The 17,350-nt window shown below is 37.9% G+C and overlaps 1 protein-coding gene across 3 annotated transcripts in view; it reads left to right on the top strand.

Moving 5' to 3' along the window:
• Positions 1–17,350, top strand: part of ttc28 (tetratricopeptide repeat domain 28) — a 307,380-nt gene that overhangs the window by 227,710 nt on the left and 62,320 nt on the right. For all 3 annotated transcript variants that reach the window (XM_084400084.1, XM_084400083.1, XM_084400085.1), the window contains one exon: positions 13,781–14,288. In XM_084400084.1, coding sequence (XP_084256210.1) covers positions 13,781–14,288 — 508 coding nt within the window. The remainder of the gene's footprint in view (positions 1–13,780; positions 14,289–17,350) is intronic.

Genomic DNA, 17,350 nt, shown 5'->3' with positions numbered 1-17,350 from the left:
ATCCCTCTCTCCCTGTCACATTCCTCCTTCACCTTGGCTTTCTTGTTTGTCATCTCGTCTCTCTCTCTCTCTGATAGCGCTCGAGATGTTTTATTTACATCATTGTCGGGATGATTTGCTGGAGGTAAATTCAGATCTGAGAGTTGTGCTTCCCTCGGGAGTCGAGCGACGTCAGCGAATGATTCGACTGCGCATCGCTCCGTTCCCAGCATGACAACATCCATTTCTGTTGAAGTGTCTCTAAAACACCTCTTGCAAACCCTGCATTAGCTACTTTCAAGGACACATGATGTCTTACTAATGCGTTTTTGTTCCAGATCATCAGGTCCACGTGTATTTATAGACTACATCGAGACTTCATCGAGTCCATCGGACATTGAAATGCCTTATTTTAAACAATGTCACTGATGAGAGTCAAATTAAAAACATAAAAATGCTCATTCACAAGCAACATGTCACACTGTAAACCCTAACGCTCAAAATAATGAATTGGTTTGAGTTGGACAAACTTAAATTAAACTAATTAGTTCAGTCAAAGTAACTTTTATGAGTGTTTAGCACTTTCTTTTTCTTTCAAGTTCACAGAACTGATGTATTTTGAGTAAACTGAACTGTTTTGAGTTTTATGAAATTATTTCTTTTAATTCAGATGAATGTAAGTTGAACTGAAACGGCTGGGATGTCTATTTCCCAGCATGCTTTGCCGATGGCACTCGAAAGGGAGAGTAAATGCTCAAATTAAGTGTAATATAATGTTTTTTTTGTGCAAGATTAATGTTGAGTGGGAGATTTAGTAGTGATTAATGTTTTGTCATGCTAATTTAGAAGAATTTCTGTTAATGTTGGTTTTAGGATAGTTATCATCATGATGACAGTGATTTGAGAGCAAATTAAACCTTTATATTGCTGCACTCACACAGCAAGTGCTACTGTATAACATACTATCGTTAACATGTTAACAAAAAAGCATGTTAACAAACTAGCTTGTTAAAGCTAGCTAAGTTTATACTAATAAAAGTGTTCGCATTGAGATTACATGAACGTTTTAAGTTAAATGTATGAATTAGTGTACTCAAATGTTTCAAGTTAAGAACAATTAAATTGTATAAGTAAACAATAAAAATCTGCCAGTTCTGCTTACTTGATCTTTTAATTTCTTAACTTACATTTTTTGAGTTTTGGCAACTTATTCTGGTTTACAGTGCAGATGGTTTTTGCATCTGAAGTCTTATATCTAATATATATTTACACACACACACACACACACACACACACACACAGTTTCTATGAGCGGCTTATGGCTTGGGCCTTAATTGGCTAAGTTACATACATAATTTTATATTTATTATGTATTTCTTATTTATATATAATATAATATATATTATAATAAAGTAATTGCTATATATTTCATATCTGTATTGATATATTTCAATATGCAGTAATATATCGATCTATTTGCATTTATTGAAATTGTATTTAAATATGTTTATTTGCTAAAATGTCAATGTGTGCAATTTTATGACCATAGAATTGCTATGTGGTGTTTTGATGAGTTGCTGAGGTGTTCTATTTTCTTATATATATAAATATAGCTACAGTATATATATATATATATAAAATAATAATAATTTATATTTATTATGTTTTTGTTAATAAATAATAATATAAATAATAAATTATTTAAATATGCAGTATTATTTTTATCTATTTATATTCATTGATTTATTTAAATATTTCTATGTTTGCTAAAATATGTCAATACATTTTTATGCATAGTGTTGCTATGGGGTCATTGGCTATTTTCCCATCCAAGTTGCAAATTGAATTGTATATATGTATATTTTTTTTATATTTCTACAATATTAAAAGTAATAATAATAATAATAAAACATAATTTATTTGTTTCTATTATATTTTTTTTATTTTTACGTTTATATAATAATAATACAAATAATATATTTAAAAATCCATTCTTTATGCTTATTATATTTAAGTGTTTACATTTTAATGTGCATTTTGGAATGATTGTTATTCGCACCTTTTCATATAATATCTCAGAAACTCAGCAAGACTTTAGGATTTTTTTTCAACATCACACATATTTAGAGGAATTATTCATGTCAGTAGGGTTAGTTAGTTATTATTAATAATAATAATAATAGTAGTGCTGCATTAACAAACATGCAGGACTGTTTTATATCTGTCCATGCGCTCACGTCTTCATTGAGGATCATTTAGAGCAGGTCTTTGTTCTTCATGTCTCTGATCTGTCTATCTCTCACACACTGCTTATTAATGAGCTCATCTCTCCTCTCCTCTTCCCAAAACATGTGCTTTGTGTAGCTTTCCCTGTATGGATTACGCTTGGAGATGTTCTATTGATCCGGCTAAAGTCCATATTGAACCGGCTCTAATTTAGAGCTTGTGGAAAAGCTTTCTCCAGCCCAAACGGTTAATAATTCCCCATAATACGATGAATAGATATGTGATTAATTAGTTTGGTAAAGTGAGTCATTAATTAGACGGAAAGCATGCTGGTTTGTCCAGTCATTCCTCTTGGTTTTGTCTTCATTTGTCGGGTTAATTTGGACATTCTTCCTCCTCGTGTCTCCGTCTTCCTCATGCGGTGGATTTCCCCAGACGCTCCTGATAGGCTCCCAATCAATAGCATTAACCTCCCAATTAATCATCCAGCCAATGAGGAGTCCCGTTATTGGAAGCAGCCGGTGTCAAAGATGAAGACATGCGTGAAGTTTTGTCATAGCCGTGCTTTGAGCCGTGTGTCTGTATGTCCAAATCTATCCTTACTGTGGCATTTTTTTATTAGCATGCACTAAAGTGTTTACATGTTGTCATGTTAGATGTCCAAAAAAATAACATTGTTCTTGACCATTAGGACCCATCTAATGAAATATTAATATATTTTAGATGCATGTTTATAGTATATAAAACATGCTATATCTGTGCGTGTGTGCACGTGTGTATGTGCTTGTTATGAATTTGCATATGTGACCCTGGACCACAAAGCGAGTCTTATGGGTTTTTTTTTTTTTAAATCGAGATTTATACATGATTCATCATCAGCCAAACAAATAAGCTTTCCATTGATGTATGGTTTGTTAGGATAAAACAATATTTGTCCGAGATACAACTATTTGAACTATTCGCGTTTATGTGTGCATGTGTATTTGCACATGTGTGCGTGTGTGCTTGTGTGTGTCTGTGTGCATGTATGTGTTTGCGTGTGTGTGTGTGCGTGCGTGCGTGCATGTCTGTCCTTGTGCGTGCGTGTGTTTGCATGTGTGTGCATGTGTGTGTGTCTGTGTGCATGTATGTGTTTGCGTGTGTGTATGTGTGTGTGGGTGCGTGCGTGCCTGTGTGCATGTCTGTTCTTGTGCGTGCGTGTGTTTGCATGTGTGTGCATGTGTGTGTGTCTGTGTGCATGTATGTGTTTGCGTGTGTGCATGTGTGTGTGGGTGCGTGCGTGCCTGTGTGCATGTCTGTCCTTGTGCGTGCGTGTGTATTTGCACATGTGTGCGTGTGTCTGCGTGCATGTATGTGTGTGTGCGTGCGTGCATGTCTGTCCTTGTGCGTGCGTGTGTTTGCATGTGTGTATGGGCATGTGTGCGTGTGTGTGTGTGTGTGCATGTCTGTCCTTGTGTGTGCGTGTGTTTGCATGTGTGTGCATGTGTGTGTGTCTGTGTGCATGTATGTGTTTGCGTGTGTGTATGTGTGTGTGCGTGCGTGCCTGTGTGCATGTCTGTCCTTGTGCGTGCGTGTGTATTTGCACATGTGTGCGTGTGTCTGCGTGCATGTATGTGTGTGTGCGTGCGTGCATGTCTGTCCTTGTGCGTGCGTGTGTTTGCATGTGTGTATGGGCATGTGTGCGTGTGTGTGTGTGTGTGTGCATGTCTGTCCTTGTGTGTGCGTGCGTGTGTTTGCGTGTGTGTGTATGTGTGTGTGTGTGCGTGCGTGCGTGTGTGTATGTGCATGTCTGTCCTTGTGCGTGTTTGCATGTATGTGTTTGCGTGTGTATGTGCATGCTTGTGTGTGTGTGTGTGTGTGTGTGCGTGCTTGTGTGTGCGTGCTTTTGTGTTTGCATGTGTGTATGGGCATGTGTGTGTCTGTGTGCATGTGTGTATTTGAATGTGTGTGTGCGTGTCTTTGCATGTGTTTGAGTGTGTGTGTGTGGGTGTATGTGTGTGTGCGTGTCTTTGCGTGTGTACAAGTGTACAACTATATTTGTGAGGACCGGTTGAATTTTAGACCAGCGGAGTGAGGACAAAAAGACTAAAGAGAGGACATTATATCCGGTCCTCACTTTCTGAGACCCTTAGGCCTGCTTTAGGGATCAGGTTAAAGTGAGGTCAGGGGTCAGGGTTCAGGTTAGGCATATAGTTGTGATGGGTAGGGTTTGAGTAGGGAGCTAGAGACTGCATTGTGTCAATGAATGTCCTCACTAAGATAGATGTACAAGAATGTGTATGTGTGTGTGTGTGTGTGTGTAACATGCAGATGATGATTCATGCGCTCCCAAGAAAAACACACAGGCTGCCAGTCGGTTGCGGAGAGCAGCGCTCCACCGGGGAGCGAGTATATTTATTCAACAATCCTGTTGACCAGAGGAGCACGTCCATGTGTGTGTGTTTGTGAATGAGAGACCAGAGGAGAAGGTCCAGCTGTAAAAACCTACAGGAAACAAAGATGAGTCAAGTCTAGATGAAAGAGACGAGAAACAATGAGTCATTTTTCTGAAATCTCACATTTGAAGTTCGTCTTCAGGGGCCGTGTGTAGACGGCGAGTCTCGTTCACTAATGCTCGTGTGCTAATGTGTGCAGAAAGGGTTCTCACGCATGTTTATCGGATTCAGATCTCATTTTAATATAATATAATTTTAGATTTATCTTTTTTTCCCACTCTTTTTCACATCTAGGGCATGTTTTAGTCCGGATTAAAATGTAAAAATTTTAAAAAAAGTTTAAAAGAAGTATGTAAGTATTGGTGCTGTGATGCAACTATAGCGAATCTGAATGGCTGTTTGAAACATTTTAAAGTCCTTCTGTGGTGAAAATCCAGCTTTTATGTGTGGTGTTTTTAATATGCTTTAAGACAAACCATGTGTAAATTCATAAGTCGACACCATTGCTGAGTATTTTCTCCTTAAAACTGCAGTGAACCAAAGACAGTCTCAAAAACACGCTTTGAAATCGCTGGTGTTTCTGACGTCACAAACTACCTTGTAACCAATCAGATCAACGTGTGATCGTCAACCAGTGGATCTCTGAGCTGAGTGAGTGAGTGGAGGCGGGGCTCATTTGCATATTCATAGAACCGCGCATACTAAATGAGGCGAGGGTGTCGAGTTACATTCAAGATATTTTAAGGCATGACGATTTTTTTCTCATCGTGGTTTTTTTTAATGTCATTTTGGTGATCAAAGATTAGTTTTAGGGATGAAATTATTGACTACAGGGGGACTTTAAATTACTGTTACTGGGTAACAGCTGCGTTTGTGCTATTTTCATTCAAAAAATTCTAATAATTCATAATAAGGAATTATTTGTGGTATTTTGAAGTGCTCACGATTCAATGCATTTTCATTATCACAATATATCAGCACGTCTCTGTGTCTAATATCACTTTATGTGGAGACCGGAGTGCACACACGACGACCACACCATTTCTCACGGACACTCGACTTGAACTCGTCAGCTCAGAGATGGGCTTCCGAACATCGATTTCTTCCGTGTCACCTCTTCTCATGAGGACCAGTAAAGTGCGAGTGAGTTTAAAGGTTCCCGGAGGACAGTTTCACCGCTGCAGTTCTTCAGTTTAGTGTCAGACGTTTCTCCTAAACTACCTTCGGATGAATTAAAACGCACACAAATCGAGTCTGCAGTTGACGTACAGTAAGAGTAGAGCTGTCAAATGAATGCGGATTGATGCTTATTAAATGAATAAAGTTTGAGATCATTGATTTTTCATCGCAGACAAATCTGAGCACAGTTTGAGACATTTTTGAGAAGCTCTAGAAGAGACGCGTGTATTTTTCTCAAACCTCCAAAAGCACCTGAAACAGTTGAGATATAAATATGATTTATTTTTAGTGTTTGTCAAGCACTAAATGGGTTAAGACACAAGCTGGTAGTAAATTTGGCCCTTAATATGTTAAATACATTTGTGATTTTATTTGTTTTTGGATTTTTTTTCCACTCTTACACTGCAAAAAATATATTTTTTTGTCTCATTTTCCAGTCCAAATATTTAAACATTCTGAAATCAAGATGCATTTACCACACTTGAGAAGCGAAATGACTCTCGTTTTCTGATAAACGTGTCAAAATTGTGTCAAAAACTTAATTCAAAAGGAAAGCAAGATTATTTTTTCTGACTCCATTGGCAGATATTTTTCTTATTTTGAGCATTAAATTTTGTTTTAAAAAAGAAACAAAACTTTTTCACATTATGAATAGTATTTGAATAAAGGGTAAAGATTTTGTAAGCATATTGTGTAGTTGAGCTTGGAGTCGATTGATTTATTTGTGATGATAACGCAATGAAACATGACAAATTGTGCGACGTAATTTTTGGCCGGACTGTCATACACAGAAATTATGAACACATGCGAAAAACAAGAGAGAACCAACAAAATATTAATAACTGATTGTGTTGTAGTCAATGTGAGCTTTTTGTTTTTCTATGCACCTTTTTTCATAGTGAAATAAAACCTCGTGTTTTATGCCAAATAATTTCCCCAGATAAATTTTCGTTCTTCCCTCATATTTAAAAGTCTAAAATATGTTCCAAAACAAAAATTTTGCACAAATCTTCCAAAAACATAAACTCATTTAATTTTGTTTTGTTTTTTTCCAGAAAACCTTAATATCTTGAGTCGCTCTGCTTCCCAAGTAGACGTGTCTTGATTTCAGAATGTTTCGATGCTTGTACTGAACGTGTTTTTTGCAGTGTACCTGTTTCCTCTGTCTGAATGTGGTTATTTTTGACGAGAGTTGCAGTGATGTCAGGTCATTAAACCCTCACTCTGTAGGTTTGAGATCATCGTCTGTAGCGTCAGTTCAAAGAACGTCCCCGCAGACGGCTTTTATTGAAGTTAAGATGTCCACCGCTTTCTCATGACCTCACTTCTGGACCCTTTCTGAACAAAGAACAAAGGTTTACGTCAACTTGTGCACCTTTGAGAGCGTCGTGGCAGGAGAGAGAGAGAGAGAGAGTGTGTGTGTGTGTGTGAGAGAGAGAGAGAGAGAGAGAGAGAGAGAGAGAGAGAGAGAGAGAGGTTAAAGAATTAAAGCGAGTGCGGTTTTCTCCTGTCATTCTCTATGTCGAGATGTGAATCCGTGCTGCGCCAGCGCGCACACACACACACACACAAGCAAGCCGCTGACTTGGGAAAATCAGCGAGAGGAGGGTGCAAAATCCCTCTTTATCGAAAATTGGCTCTCCCAGTGAACAGCCTCTAACAGAAATCCAGTGGGGTTTCCAAGGAAACCGTTCCACGGATCTGAAACTGTGAGCAAAGCTGGAGATGAATGGCTGATTTGTAGGACACACAACAATAGCGGTGCGAGGCGTAATTGTACAATAATGAATAAAATTCAGGGAGAAAAGAGACAGGAGTTAGTGGTCAGGTGATCAATGTCCAGTGAGGTGTGTGTGTGTGTTTGAGTTTAAAAGATTAAAGAATCATGTTAGTGTAAGTTCTGTTGAACCATCAAAATTTTAGGAACATATTTTAGACTTTTAAATGTGAGGGAAGAACGAAACACTAAACTTGGTTACGGTATTTATCGGGGGAAATGATTTGGCATAAAGCACGACAGCTGTACAGGTTTTATTTCACTATGAAAAAAGTTGCATTGTCTACAACACAATCAGTTATTAATATTTTGTTGGTTCTCTCTTGTTTTTCGCATGTGTTCATAATTTCTGTGTATGACAGTCCGGCCAAAAATTACGTCGCACAATTTGTCATGTTTCATTGCGTTATCATCACAAATAAATCAATCGACTTCAAGCTCAACTACACAATATGCTTACAAAATCTTTACCCTTTATTCAAATACTATTCATAATGGCTTACATTGTGGATAATACAGCATTTTTTGGTGTACACACACTAGCATAGCTGTTGATTGTGACATAACCGCTTTTAGAGTGTATTGAATCCCTATGTTTAACAGATTCCTGAAAAAGGAGTTTCCTCCACAGTTCGTCATCTTTAATACCAGGAATGACCCGAAATGAAGCTCCGCGGCTTCAAACAGGGCTCACGATAGCATATCTCTGAACATAAGAAGACCTCTCTCCTGATGGAGGGTAATTGCCTGACCGTGCAACATGTCCCGGAGCCTTTAAACTCCGGCAAACCGCTGGAAGTTTTGATGGCTGGAGGTAATTGGTTCCAGGCGGCGCTGGGAAACGGAGAGTTGAAGGCCTTGAGCTGGACCGTCGAGTCCCTCCAGGTCCGTCTTTTTGTCCGCGTGCCCCGAAATCAAGCGTTTTAACTTCTGTTCTATCAGGGCATCCGTCCCAGCTCCTCATCGAGAAACAACCGTCCCCGTTACTCCCTAAATAGAGCGGATATCTGCGCCGAACATGTGGTTGTGTTTTAATCACTGTTTATAGCTTGATTGATGTAGCGTCAAGGCCAAAGTTTGGACCTGCTGTCTTTTGTTGTGTGTCAAGCGTTGCGTAATGTAAGCTCTGTTCTAGGATCTAGTGAGCTGCCTTGCTGTGTGTTGTCTACATAGGCCGCATGCTGACCGAAATGGACAGGGTTTGTAGTTGGCTAATGACACAATAATCGAATCATCTTGAAACTGTACAGAACATGCAAATGTTGGCTAAAATAGTGCATTTCTAGTTAGAGTGAATTGTTTTATCTATACTTTTCTGAAATAATAATCAGTTTTTTGAGCAGCAAATCATCATATTAGAGTGATTTCTGAAGGATCATGTGACACTGAAGACTGGAGTAATGATGCTGGAAATTCAGATTTGATCACAGGAATAAATTACACTTTACTAGATATTCACATAGAAAACAGTTATTTTAAAGGGGTGGTTGATTATGATTTCACTCTTCTAACTTTAGTTAGTGTGTAATGTTGCTGTTTGAGCGTACAAAGTTCAAAGCAAAGGGAGATATTTGCTTATAAAGAAATCGCTTTAAGGACTACAACAAACGGCTGGTAGAGACTACACCACATTCCTCCCGGGTTAGTGACATCACCAACCCTAGAATTTGCATAAACCCCGTCCCCGGAACACGATTTATCATGACAGAATATGCTAATCACTGTCTAGAAGATAACTACACATACGCTGCATAAATTCATCAACTATCCATTCAGAAATGTCCTGTTGCTTCTACATGTTGTCGAGTCTCTCCATCATTGTCTGACTCCGGTTTGAACATAAAAGGCTAAAAGTTTTGACATTTTCAGAGCATGTTTGTGTGAGTACAAGCTGTTGAAGCTCCGCCCCCTGTGCCGGGAGCAGCAGCTCATTTGCATTTAAAGGGACACACACAAAAACGGTGCGTTTTTGCTCACCCTCAAAAAGTTACAATTTGAACATGCTATATAAAAATATATGTGGGGTATTTTGAGCTAAAACTTCACATACACACTCTGGAGACATCAGAGATTTATTTTACATCTTGTGAAAAGAGCATTATACCAGCCCTTTAAATTTTCTTCACAATATTTCTGTTTTTACAGTGTTTTTTGGTGCAGCCTTGGTGAGCAGAAGAGACTTCTTTCAAAAACATTTCAAAAATCTTTCCAACCCTACACTTTTAAGCAGTAGTTTACTTCCACTTCAGGTAAAGTCGAGAGCTTTGCATTGTTGGATTAAAGAATTTCGCACAGTATTCTGTGTTTCTATAGTGCAGGTCATTCCATGCATACAGAAATTGTGCACCGTTTGCACACTATATGCTGTAGAAATAGTAATAGTTGCATGTTAGGATGCTATTATAACCATAGACACTTTTGTTGCAATGCATTTTAGGATTGCGTTCTCTGTGAAGAATGCATGAGATGAATTTTACCAAAGGACAAAACATTTTTAAACAGTGACCATGTCGTAAAAGTGGTTTTGTCTAGGTGAGCATCTCTCGTTTGTGTGTGTGTGTGTGTGTGTGTGTGTGTGTGTGTGTGTGTGTGTGTGTGTGTGTGTGTGTGTGTGTGTGTGTGTGTGTGTGTGTGTGTGTGTGTGTGTGTGTGTGTGTGTGTGTGTGTGTGTGTGTGTGTGTGTGTGTGTGTGTGTGTGTGTGTGTGTGTGTGTGTGTGTGTGTGTGTGTGTGTGAAGCCTCCTCTCTGACATACACCAGGTGTGACAGATAAGCGCTCCCTCTCGTCCCTGTAGTCTCAACAAGGTTACTTTAAAGTTCCTGATCTTGCTTTGATCGATTTGTCATTGCACTTTTTTTCATCTAAAGTAGAAATGTTTTTTTTTTTTTACTTTGTAATCTTTCACCAGAATGTAATTCATAAAATTGTAAGACTGTGATATTAAAAGACCAAATTCAATATAGACCTTTTTAATGATGCATATACTATGTAGGCCTAAGAAGATTAACCAAAATATAAACGCAGTGCAGTTTTTGTGAAGCATCTTTCCACAGAAAACCTTTATAACGTTCATATTCTGTGCTCATCTGTATATAGTATTGCATCATCAATGAGGTGTTTACTGAGTTTGATCTTTTAATGCCATTGTTTTAGTAGATTAAGTGTTTTCATTGTTGAGCACTTTAGAATATCTTGCTGTTTTTAGTGATTGAAATACTGCAGCAAGTGCTGTATATCATAAGTGCTGTATTTGGGTGCTGTATATGGATCATAAGTGCTGTATATGGATCATAAGTACTGTATATGGGTGCTGTATATGGATCATAAGTGCTGAATATGGGTGCTGTATATGGATCATAAGTGCTGTATATGGATCATAAGTACTGTATATGGGTGCTGAATATGGATCATAAGTGATGAATATGGATCATAAGTACTGTATATGGGTGCTGTATATGGATCATAAGTGCTGAATATGGGTGCTGTATATGGATCATAAGTGCTGTATATGGATCATAAGTACTGTATATGGGTGCTGAATATGGATCATAAGTGATGAATATGGATCATAAGTGCTGTATATGGATCATAAGTGCTGTATATGGGTGCTGTATATGGATCATAAGTGCTGTATATGGATCATAAGTACTGTATATGGGTGCTGTATATGGATCATAAGTGCTGAATATGGGTGCTGTATATGGATCATAAGTGCTGTATATGGATCATAAGTACTGTATATGGGTGCTGAATATGGATCATAAGTGATGAATATGGATCATAAGTGCTGTATATGGATCATAAGTGCTGTATATGGGTGCTGTATATGGATCATAAGTGCTATATATGGATCATAAGTGCTGTATATGGGTGCTGTATATGGATCATAAGTGCTGTATATGGATCATAAGTACTGTATATGGGTGCTGAATATGGATCATAAGTGATGAATATGGATCATAAGTGCTGTATATGGATCATAAGTGCTGTATATGGATCATAAGTGCTGTATATGGGTGCTGTATATGGATCATAAGTGCTGTATATGGATCATAAGTACTGTATATGGGTGCTGTATATGGATCATAAGTGCTGAATATGGGTGCTGTATATGGATCATAAGTGCTGTATATGGATCATAAGTACTGTATATGGGTGCTGAATATGGATCATAAGTGATGAATATGGATCATAAGTGCTGTATATGGATCATAAGTGCTGTATATGGGTGCTGTATATGGATCATAAGTGCTATATATGGATCATAAGTGCTGTATATGGGTGCTGTATATGGATCATAAGTGCTGTATATGGATCATAAGTACTGTATATGGGTGCTGTATATGGATCATAAGTGCTATATATGGGTGCTGTATATGGATCATAAGTGCTGTATATGGATCATAAGTGCTGAATATGGATCATAAGTGCTATATATGGATCATAAGTGCTATATTGGTGCTGTATATGGATCATAAGTGCTATATATGGATCATAATTGCTGTATATGGATCATAAGTGCTATATATGGGTGCTGTATATGGATCACAAGTGCTATATATGGATCATAAGTGCTGTATATGGATCATAAGTGCCATATTTTTCACATATTTTCGTTTTTCTTCTTTTGAGAGGTGATCTAAATATTCATGGCTTGAAACGGATGTAAAACTGAGCTTGATGTTTCGCTCTCCGGGTCTCCTCTCCAGTCATGTGACTGAAAACGTTGAATTGTTGTTCTGAAATGCAGTTTTGACCGTTGAAGCCGATGAAGCTGTACTTGCGCGATGTCGTCTCTAAGATGACCGTCGAGAGGACTGTGTTAGCTTTAAGACGACTTTGATTCTGCTGAAGAAAGTTGTTTGTGGCTAATGGGCTTCCCATCGAGCATGTCATTCTGTGTCTCTCGAGTCCCGGCTGAACATGCGAGAGATTTCCACAAGGCCTCGGCATATTTTTTACGGATTTTGCGAGAGATCAGCGTCTCTGCTAAGATTTGGACTTGAGAGGCTTCACGGGTTTTGTTCTCGGCAGACAACAACACATTACATGGCAGAGCGCTTTCTGCAGCGCACGCTCTTCTCGGTGTCTCTGTAATGGGATGCACTGATATCACACAACTTTGCCATATGTTTCGAGGATGAGAGCTGTGTTTACTTATCTAATCGCTGTTTAATATACAATAAAACAGTGAGACATAGGAGGCCATGTGTATTAGTAATTATACCACAATTATGAAATCATCTCACCCTCATGACACAAATGTTATTTTAGTATTATTTATATAATATTATAGTTTATTAATATTGGAATTAGATTTTATGTTTTTTATATATTTTTTTGGGGGGGGGGGGGTAATTTTATTATGTGCTTTTGTCATTTTTACTAGCTTTTGTTTTTTATATATTATATTTTATATTTTTTTAGTAATTTTAATTTATATTTTCAGTTTTTATTTTTTTTATTTCAGTTTTAGTAGTTTTGTAGATTGCTTCTGTTATTTTTATTAGTTTAAGATATTTCTATTTAGCTTTTTTGTTTCAGGTTGTTTTGGTAATTATGTTTATATCTTTTGTCATTTTTATTAGTTTTTGTATTTTTTGGTATTTCTATGTAGCTTTAATTTATATTTATATTTTCGGTTTTGTTTTTTATTTAAGTTTTAGTCATTCTGTTACATGTTTCTGTTATTTTTTAATACTTTTAAAATACTTTTTTTTGTAGTTTTTTATATTTCTTTTATTATTTTATTTTAGTACTTTAATTTATTTGAATTTAATTCAGTTATTTGCCAACATTTCTAATGCTCGTTTGTTTCATTTTATCATCTAATATTTATGTATTTTATTTGACCTTTATTTCAATCACCAAGTTTTTTAAATAGTTTACAAGTGCTCATGCTGCTCTTTCCCCATATAATGAAAACTGAACGATTCACACTGTTGAGCTTTAAAAAGTACTATAAAAGTAGTTTGTGAATCTTATCATCAAAATATACATGATTACATGCAGCAAATTTCAGTTTTAAACATTAAAACATGATGCATACCTTCACGATAAGCCATGAAAGAAATGTGTTTTGACCTCATCCTCCTCAAACCTGGCATGAAGTGTTGTGAGGAACCGTTTTTGACGCTTCAGACGTCAGATTTGAGCATTGCATCTTCTCTCTGTCCCTCCACAGGCGGCGTCTTCAGCCCTCAGCAGTTTGGGTCACGTCTACACGGCCATCGGCGACTACCCCAACGCCCTGGCGAGCCACAAGCAGTGTGTCCTGCTGGCCAAACAGTCCAAGGACCAGCTCTCCGAGGCCCGTGAGCTGGGCAACATGGGAGCCGTGTACATCGCCATGGGCGACTTCGAGAACGCCGTGCAGTGCCACGAACAGCACCTGAGCATCGCCAAGAGCCTCGGAAACAAGCGCGAGGAGGCGCGCGCCTACAGCAACCTGGGCAGCGCTTACCACTACCGGCGTAACTTCGACAAGGCCATGTCCTACCACACACACGTGCTGGAGCTCGCTCAGGAGCTGGAGGAGAAGAGCATCGAGATGAGGGCGTACGCAGGCCTGGGACACGCCGCCCGCTGCATGCAGGACCTGGAGAGAGCCAAGAAGTACCACGAGCAGCAGCTCAGCATCGCCGAAGGCCTGAAGGACCGCGCCGCCGAGGGCAGGGCTTCGTCCAATCTGGGTGAGCGCTGGCGAACACGGGTCACAACACCAGAGTAATCACTTTAGTTTGAGTTTCAGAGAGTGCAACTCTCATTTTAGTAGATTCTAAATAGCTTTTTATTCAGTCATTTGTTTATGCTTTTGTTATATTTATTAGCTTTTTTTTTGATATCTTACTAATTTATTTCAGCTATTTCCCAAGTCTTCCCAAAATTGAGCAAAAACTGGAGATGCAACGATATGAACATTTTGGCCGATACCGACAACAGATAATTCTCTATAGTTGACAGCCGATAACCGATACATTTACTAGATAAGTAAAATTAGATAAGATATTATGTCTTGTTTTCTGGGGAAATGAATCAAAATTAAGTGAGTTTTTGCTTAAAACAAGCAAAATGGTCTGTCCATGGGTAAAGAAGAATCATCTTAATATTCAAACAGAAACAAGATTATTTTTCTTACCCCATGGACAGATCATTTAGCTTGTTTTAAGCAAAAACTCACTTAATTTTGATTTATTTCCCCAGAAAACAAGACTTTTTGACTACATTCTACTACTTTGCTTTATTACTATTTCTGTTTCTATTTCTTACTAATTTATTTCAGCTATTTCCCAAATCGTTGGCAAAACTGAGCAAAAACTGGAGATGCACCGATATGAACATTTTGGCCGATACCGACAACCGATAATTCTTCGTAGTTGAAAGCCGATAACCGATACATTTACTCTAAATCCAAATTTTTATATCCTTTTTTTAAGCAATTCAAAATCATCAGAGCCCATGTGAAGAGTTTTAGCTGAAGGAAATAATACATTATTTATTGCTTTAATATATCGCCCACATTTTCTTATCAGGACGATAACGATAACATAAAAAAATTAACATATATCGGCCGATACCGATATGGTGGTCAATATATCGTGCCTCCCTTGCAAAAACAGTCAAAAATGATAATTCTGTGTTTAAAAATTTTCAAATCAACTTGAATAAAATGAATATCAAATTCATACAAGAGCAATTCCTATCGAATGTTTGTGGGCATTTTTATTACCTGTGGAGGCGTTTTCCATCCTTGCACGACTTTATGTCAAAGTCAGACTAGCTTGCTTGTTTTTAAGGTGTAATAAAGGGCTATTAGGCTGGCTGTATTGAACTGTTTTAATAGTGGTTTCATTTCACAGCGGTGACAAACAGTCCTGACGTTTATATATATAAATGTCTTGCAAAAAGGCCACTTATCAAGTCAGAGGCCGAAAAAAGCAGGTGCTTTCAATCAGCACTTCTCCAATGGTGAGTTCTGACTATGTCATTTTGGAGACACCAGCTTAAACTAGCTAAGAGCATCAGAAAACCAGCTTAGACTGGTTTAATGTGGCTTTTTCAACCGGAAATTGTTCCATAGAGTGGCAAATCGAAGCTGATTTTGCTGAATAAATGACAAGTTTACATTTTTAGGTGAACCGTTCCTTTTAATTAAACATAAAGCTGGCAGAAATGAAAATTCAAAGCACCCAAGAAAATAAATTAAGGCCAATACATAATGTTATTAGCTTGAAATATACAGTCATGATTGCTTTTGCGCATTACATTTGTCTAGTTATTAAGAACAACAGCGTGGATGAATATTTATGTTTCTATTTCCAGTTTAGTGGCTCGACGACTCTGTGCTCCTGCAGGGGTCTAAACCATCGGTGTGCCAGACCTACGGCTGATGAATCGAAGCCGTCCAAACCGAGTGTTTCAAAGCCCGTCTAATCTCTCACTCTGACTTTTATTGCTCCAATCTCACGTTCCCTCTTTCCATCAGTCTGATCCGAAACGCTCCGTGCTCTCAGATAAATAAACTCCCAAAAGAAAAATGTTGCCACAGGACTGTTAATATCAGGATTACGGTAGAGTGCACAAGATAGTGAACATTATAGGAGTCAAATCATGTCTTTTGTGTTGGATTTGTACATTTAAAATGTGAGTGCAAAACTCTTAAACATGACGCATGGTTTATTTAGCCCGTTTTATCATCAGTCAGCATTGGCAATGTTATTAGCGGCCAAGCACTGAAGGTGTATTGTATCCATTAGTGTTGTTATTCCTCCTCCTTCTTCTATCGCAGCCCATAGAGCTGATTGCGGGTAAATGATGACGTTTGGCACACAGATAGAGGACCGTCTGAACGTTAACTAAAGCACATTTGGAGTCTCTAATTCATTCCCTCTAGCGCCACCAACTGTTTAAAGTTGCACTTACAATTTGAACCATAAGGGCTAGAAACAAAATGATTTTCCCTCTAATTCCTTGGCTTTTTCCATCATACATTTTTTTTTTTTTTCACCATTTAGAATTTTCCGAAAAATCTAAAAGAAATTTTCTTTCATGAAAATTGGCTCAGATCATCTTCAGACCGTGCTGGCAAAAAGTTATTAAAAGCTTTTTGATAGACCCAACCGTTTTCGAATAACGCACCAATGGATTTGACAAAGAGCAAGTCAAAATGACTGCGAGGCTACGTGTATATCTCCGTAACTCTTTAGCGTATTGAGACAAATCTTGGTACATGTCATCACAAGCATGACCTGAGACTACTTGCAGAGTTTCGGTTCAGCGCCACATACTGGTCAGAAGAAAAATTACCATTCTCTTTTGATTCAGCGCAGCATACCGAGTCGAATGATACCCAGTTATCGACCATTTTGGGGCGTTGGCCATCTTGAATTTAGTTGTAAAATGCTGTATTTTATGATTACAAAGTTACAAAACTTGGTATGTGTCCTCAGCACTATGAAATTGTGCTACTCAAGCTACTCAAAAAGTTTTGAGATAGCGCCACCTTTTGGTAAATAATAGTGATGACATTTAAAAACAAAATGCCAATAGCATTTGATTCATTTAGCCTATTTTAATGAAACTGGTCTTGATAGATTCCTTAAAACAACGATACTAATTATGACATATTTGGTCCGAAATTGCTGTCCGGCATTTTGATTTTCTCCTAGACCGTTGGTCTGATTTTAACCAAAAATGGCTAAGATCATCTTCAGACTATGCTGACAAAAAAGTTATTAAAAGCTTTTTGATTCTT

This window comes from Rutilus rutilus (genome assembly GCF_951802725.1).
Source record: "Rutilus rutilus genome assembly, chromosome: 25".
Lineage (NCBI taxonomy): Eukaryota > Metazoa > Chordata > Actinopteri > Cypriniformes > Leuciscidae > Rutilus > Rutilus rutilus.
This window is presented reverse-complemented; position numbering and strand designations above follow the sequence as displayed.